At 39.8% G+C, this 6,767-nt stretch overlaps 1 protein-coding gene across 1 annotated transcript; it reads left to right on the top strand.

Annotated features, from left to right (window-relative positions):
* Positions 1-3,144: 3,144 nt before the first annotated feature.
* Positions 3,145-5,431, top strand: LOC148036767 (uncharacterized). The gene is made up of 5 exons (XM_087677187.1): positions 3,145-3,749; positions 3,856-3,972; positions 4,090-4,167; positions 4,286-4,351; positions 4,501-5,431. Exons 1-5 carry the CDS (start codon positions 3,465-3,467, stop codon positions 4,726-4,728), a joined length of 774 nt encoding a protein of 257 aa, XP_087533313.1. The 5' UTR covers positions 3,145-3,464; the 3' UTR covers positions 4,729-5,431.
* Positions 5,432-6,767: the final 1,336 nt, after the last annotated feature.

Below are 6,767 nucleotides of genomic sequence, written 5' to 3'. Positions count from 1 at the left end.
CTTCATTAGTATCCCCTTTATATGGATAACATTAGGAGGTTGATGAATCTCTTTTTGAGAAGGGTATATAGTGGTGGATTCATGTTTAGGGCCCATTAACATGTGGATGGAAGGATCTAGAGGCTTTAGCTCAAGAGTTTGGCCTTAAAAATAAGAAGGAATGGTTGATCAAGATTTTTTAGAAGAACAAAGTAGACTAGCCCACCTCAACAACATTAGAGGTTCTCCAATTGTTAAGGAATTGGAGATGTCATAGTGGGAAAAGATTAAATTGGGTTAAGCAAAGAAAATATTTCAATCTTAAGCCAAAGGGCTTCATTGAAAAGGCTAGACAAGGTTGAAAGAGGAGATCTCCCAATGATATTCTAGTAGAGGAGAGCAAAAGATGTTGGAAGGTCCTTGCCTCCATGGATTGACAAACCCTTTTTTCTAGAGGGTGCTAATAAGAGAATTGTCCACTAAAGCTTGGGTAGAAGAACACATATGTACATTCTAGAATGTCTCCTATATAGGAAGAGTGACAATGGTGTCTATCATTTATTTGTGGGGATTCTTAGAGATTAAGAAAGTGTGGAAAGCCTTCTAGATATGATGGAGAAAGCATGATTGCATTACATTATTAAGTGTAGATCAGCCCACTTAGGTGATCGAGGGAGTATGGACGAAGAGATTTACCACATCTAGGAAATAATTAAAGGTAAAGTCATGAAGAGAGTATAGTGTATTAGATGTTCCATTAACCATGGAAAAGCTAACTTTGAAAAGGGTGGCATGGAGGATGCTTTTAAACATAGCCTTCAAGACATAATAGCTTTAGTTAAACAAGTTTCTTTCAAGATTTTCTATAGCGCCTTGAAGATGGCTTTGGAAATTTACCTTTATGATGTCAACCTTTGGGCTATAAGTCATTTCGCATAGGGGAAGATGAGCATATGTTACTCTCATAATGAATTTCACTAGCGTTGCCATATCAGAATATGGTGGCTATTTTCTTTTGTCTTCCTAGATTGCTACACTTAAGTTACAAATCATAAGGACTTGTGTGAACATCGAGTATAATGGCATTTGATAATATATGACTTTGCTCATGCACCATGATTTTGTATGTTAAGGTTTGGAACTCAAGTAACAGGTCACATTATGTGGAAGTGGAGTATAAGTGATCTTCAAAGATTTGAAAGATCAATCTATCCATCCTTGTGGATCAAAAGTTGATAGCCAAAACATTTATTCTTGCCTATTCTAAGTACTTGCCAACTTTTTATTATGTGAACATATTGTACTATGGCTATGTATTTACATCATCACCTAAAGGTAACTAGCTTGATGTATGTGTAAGAAAAAAGCAAGATTATAGGTAAGAAACTTATATGAGAATGTACTATGCCCTTGCCATCTTAAGCCAACGCAAGCCATTTTATATAACAAGCTACATGTATGACTTCTCCCCCTTTGAAAGGCCAAGTTCCCATTATTCATGCTTTTAGCAATAAAATTTGGCTCAATTACAAAGACGTAATAACACCTATCCTTGATTTTTTAACTCCCTCCTTTTCTCTGTCAGTTATTGATAGCTTTTTGCAGCATCAATGCATGGCTTGCATTTATGGCATAGCTCTAATGCATGTTGTCTTGGAGACATGATACACATAAGTCAAGTAACTTGTGTGTGTTCACTAAATTAATGTAGAGATGTTTGTCTATGCATATGTCTATAGTTGGTGAATCTCATGACCATCGAGAGTATATTGTGAGGGGGGGAGGGGGGGATAGAGGATAGAAAATGTGGGTTAATTTTTGTTTGACAAAGTATCACACACCCAAATGCTCACAAGAGGGGAGTGCCTCCCCTACAAATACTAGTTGAGAGAGCAGACAAGCATGCTAGTAGTGTGCAAATTAGAAAGCTTGCAACCCAAATGAATGATGGAGCTTGATCACAATGGGAATCTCCTCTTGAATTATCTCACCAGGGAGGACTAATCGAGTGTTTGAATTAGCAATGGCTCAAGTCTTTATGAACATGTGATACAAACATAGGTGTCTGATTGAGTAATATGCTTAGGAAGACTTTAACCCACAACCTTGTGATTGTAAACCCAAGTCTCAAGCACTAGGCCGTCATCTCTAAGAAAGTGGGATATTTGTGCTCAACTACTAGTAGGATAGTCTAGGAGATGCATGGAGTACTCCCCTTTGAAGGGATATTGTCTATCAACTAGTGTTCACAAAAAACCGAGGTTTAATGTAAAATGAATGGAAAATTAAAAAAAAAAAACCCTTCAAAATTGAAAGAAGAAGATTTAAAACCTCGAACTTTTGAAAAATTTTAGTCATAAAAATGGCAAATACATTTAATTTGATTAAAAAATCCCTGCAAAAATTTGAGTTGGAGGTTTTTGTGTCTGCTATGAAAAATATTTTTCGTGAACGCTGCTATCAACTCAGTTTTGCCAGTTAGAGGAACCTATGGATGTGTGGATCACATTGATTATTGCACAATGACTCCCACAACGTGCAAGTCGTTAGGGACGTTGGTGTGAATGGGCTCTTGTTGGTCCATGTATGTATGTATGTATTCAGTTAGTCAAACGTGTCGAGAAGTTCTGTTGTCTTTTTATTTTGTAGGATAAAAATGCGAGAAGCAGCGAAAGCTAAACAGATAGATAGATGGATTCCATCATGGATCTGTTTAGAAGAGAGGTGGCCTACACGTGTCAGCCTTATAGATCTCGCTTGACGGCGGCTGTGGTGGGCTTGGTCAAACATTTGAAAGTGGAGAGAAACGAAGGAGAGAGCCTAGACCCTACAGGGACAGAGCCTGGCGCGCGCGCGACTCCCGAGAGAGAGAGAGAGAGAGAGAGAGAGAGAGAGAGAGAGAGAGAGAGGTAGCCTCTGTAGGGTGGCAAAAGGGACTGCTCATTTAAAGCGCGACGAAGGGTTCGGCGGACCGTTGGGAGTTGCATTCACACATATCATCCGTCCACACGTATATATGAAAATGGCCCCGCCTACCACCACCACCACCACCCTGCCTCTTCTACTAATATGTGACAATATCATTCTCTCCTCTCTCTCTCTCTCTCTCTCTCAGCTGGACTCCACTCACAAACACGCACTATCTCTCCCCCCACCTTCTCTCTCTCTCTCTCTCTCTCTCTCGCCAACATTATACCGCCACTACCACCCTAATTTATTCATTATATCTTTCGTGAATTGTGATTCATGTATGCAGCATTTACATACAATTTTCTATAGGCTATATATCATGAGCTGAGCCTGACAATCTCAACTGTCAACAAGCCGCACTTGCCATCGACAAAGGATCTCTCTCTCTCTCTCTCTCTCTCTCTCTCTCTCGATTCTCTTGCAATCGATCACCATCCTATCCCACTGTCTCTCTCTCTCTCTCTCTCTCTCTCTCTATAAGAAGGTACCCTACCGTTTTGCAGAAGCGTTGAGGAATGCCTAACTTGCCCAATTCCTTTGACACTGAGTTTTATGTCATGACGACCAACAAAGGACCATCAACCTCTAAGTCGATGGACCAAAGAGTGATGTTCGCCAGTACTCAAGAGCCAGACAGTGCCCCAATGACACCAGAAACAGATATAACGCCTCGGCTTAGTAAGAAGAGGAGGCTGAATTGTGATCACTTGGGTGAATCGGACCTGCGAAATGCCGCTACTGTTGCTGAGTACCCGGCATGCCCGCAGGTTCCATGTATTGACGCAAGGATAATACTGCAGGTACTGTACTACAAAATTGGGATCAACTTTTTGCCATGGTTGTATCGCTATTACGGTGTAATTACCTCAACATAAGTTAATATTAATTCCTTGTCTGTGATGGCAGGAGGCACATGCGCATATTGATCAATATAACGGCGACAATGCTGAGCTCTCTACTGCGGACAATATTCATGAATTAGTTGGAGTTCGAGCTTCCTCCATATACGACGAGGAACAACAGGTATATTACTTCTTAATGTGTATGGGATTAATACCCGCAGCCATATAAATTTACTGGCTAAGTGCATCACATAATCAACCATTAAAGTAAATTGTTTGCTGTGGATGATGATTTCAGTCTATGTCGGCTCTATTAGACCACAATTTCAATGAGCGCTTGCGTGCCCTACAGAGCCTCATTCCTAACGGTCTTCAGGTACTTAATCAATCTATTGGCTGCCACTTAACTCTGGCGTACAGCTAATTGCAGCAGAAATTTACCCAGTTTTGACAAACACGTCGTTCTTATAAACATAGATGACCCCTCTTTGCAGTTAGAGAAGGATGAAATTCTGAGAGTGGCGGTCGACTATGTCAAAGCATTGGAGAGAGAGATTCAAGTAATTATTGACTCCCTGCAATTCCTCTTAGACCTGTATGAATTACGAGTTCCGAAACTGCAAAGGAAGATGGAGTAATTCGTTAATGCTACACGATACTAACTGCTGTACTCTGTGTATAATATATGTGTTTGTGTTCCTGTACACAGACGTTCGATCTGTCGATGAGTATGCAAGCTTGGCCTGCGTCTCCGTCCACAGAGGCGACCGCAGGCGGCAAGAAGATATTGGGCGCAGATCTTGACCAGCAACATTATGCTAATTTAAGTACTACTGCTTCTCCTCCTCCAGCTACATTAGAAGCCCTTTCTAGTAATTCACTGCAGAGAAGGGGTCTATGCATTGTTCCCCTGTCTGCCCTCGCTAAGGCCTTTTAAAAACTTAAAATCTCCATGAATGTGCGGAATGAGAGCTAATCACTGTTGGTCTCTGAGTCCCATGTTTCGAACATCGCCGGCTCTCGGCCTGCTGTAATTAATTGCTGATTTGCTTGTAGAGCGACGGGCGTGAAGGTCCTCCAGTAAGAATTAGGAAGCAAAAACTTGGGGGAACGCTATTTTGCAGAATCGAAATCAAAACTACTGCATGTATCATCCTTTTGATGAGGGACATAATATATATGTCTTTGTCGAAAATTTATCGCCAAAGCTCTGAACATAACATTTCCCGCAGTTCACTTTCATGACAGTCGATGTAACGTTTTTCCATTGATGGGTCTGGCAAATAATTGGTTCTTCCCTTGTGTGTGTGCTGGTTAGCTCCAATCGATGGGATTAGTGGAGTTTGGTCACCCCCTCAGAAAGCCTTCTCAAAAGGGGTGTGCAAGCTCATAAGTGGGAGTGCTAGCAACGAGGGTATTGGTCATCCCCTCCGAAACCCTTCTTAGGGAGATGTATCACGTGCTAACTTACATATCGAGTGGTAGGAATGAGATATTTGGATAAAGCGATAGCATTCTTTTTGCAAGCAATGATTGTGGCAAAGCATCAACATGCTGAATTTGTGCAAACGCTCATGTGCCTTGCATTCTTTGGTGTCCTTGGTCTTGGATTTATTGCGGGGAGGAAAAGTAAGAGACAAGAAATACTTCAATGTATATAATTCAAAAACCTTAATATAACACAACGCTTTTTGCTTAGTCTTTTTTGAAGAGAGAGACATAAATATGACTCAAGACGTACTAAGTGCTCCCTAGCTGCCGTGAGATTAAGGGTGATGACGTTGTTTATAGAGTCAAGTGGTTTTGGAGTCTTTCTTGTAAGTTGGAGAGTAATTGAGCAAGATGTGGCTAGAATCCATGTCTTTTAATTGTGTATTTATAATTAATTAAGTTTTGACATGTTTGTATCTGGAATTAGTATTCAACTTTTATTAAAAGTATATTAAACTCTTGTATGGTCTTGAGAAAGGTCTAAAAAGCTGAATTATATGGGTGTAAATCTTCAAGTAGGCCTTTAACATCAATGATTTACAATAAATTTACAAGTGATTGAAGTCCAACTTTAAAGCATCCTTATGGGAAAGATCAAGTGGAAGCAAGGAGCGCGGAAAAAGTTGAGCTACAGCAGTTATGCCTATACCATGCATGGCATGTTTGCTCCTATCTTGGCTTACAGGGAGAACATGTGACAACATAACATAAGACTTCCCTACACACCCCAAAGTCCCAAGAGCGAGAATTGATGGGGGAATGGAAGTCGAATCCTATGCCTCTCAACTAAAAGAACAAAGCCTTGCGGCTTAAATATGCTAAATAAAGGTCAATGATGGGGTAAACTAAAGTCTCTTCTCTTTGAGAATAAGAAGATCCATAGGGTTGAGATGGAGCTTCCCATGCCAATTGTTTGGTAGCAATATTTTGATTTCTTCACAAAATGCGCTCTATTGATGATTATAAGAATAAGTGTGACAACATAACTTTGTTTGATAATTTGCTTGCGAGAATTACAAAACACATTGATTCCTTACCATCTATTTGCTAGATACAATGGGACCCTGCCACATGTATATGTAAGTCTAAGTAGTCACTATCATGTAATGAATAAATAAATCATGAAGCTCCACAAAATAAGTAAATAAATAACATATTATTTTCATTGCAAAAAAGTAATAAATTATCATAACAAGGTAGCCAAATGTCTCCTTTAGTATCATTTGTCTCAAGTACTAAATTGCTCAAAATTGCTTAAAATTGATATCTATACATCACTTATAATGTATAGGTGTGCGGGTACTATAATGTAGCAAAGTGTAGTGAATAGATGGATGGTGTAGGCATAGATGCATTTATCCCCAACACCTTGCTACTTAAGGATGAATGTGACTCTATTGAGGAGAGAACAAGAAGAAAGTGACAAAGTATAAATGTACATAAAGTACAATATGATGAGGAATAGACATCATCTCATCCAACACC

Source organism: Lygodium microphyllum, chromosome 4, assembly GCF_053477565.2.
Source record: "Lygodium microphyllum isolate KBCC chromosome 4, Lygodium_microphyllum_v1.1.10, whole genome shotgun sequence".
Taxonomy (NCBI): Eukaryota; Viridiplantae; Streptophyta; class Polypodiopsida; order Schizaeales; family Lygodiaceae; genus Lygodium; species Lygodium microphyllum.
The sequence above is the reverse complement of the archived record's forward strand: the minus strand, read 5'-3'. Positions and strand labels throughout refer to the sequence as shown.

Coding starts and splice junctions, on each gene's coding strand:
- LOC148036767 (XM_087677187.1), top strand. CDS start 3,465: ATGCCTAACTTGCCCAATTCCTTTGACACTGAGTTTTATGTCATGACG. Junction 3,973..4,089: donor TATACGACGAGGAACAACAG/GTATATTACTTC, acceptor TGATGATTTCAG/TCTATGTCGGCTCTATTAGA. Junction 4,168..4,285: donor TCATTCCTAACGGTCTTCAG/GTACTTAATCAA, acceptor CCCTCTTTGCAG/TTAGAGAAGGATGAAATTCT.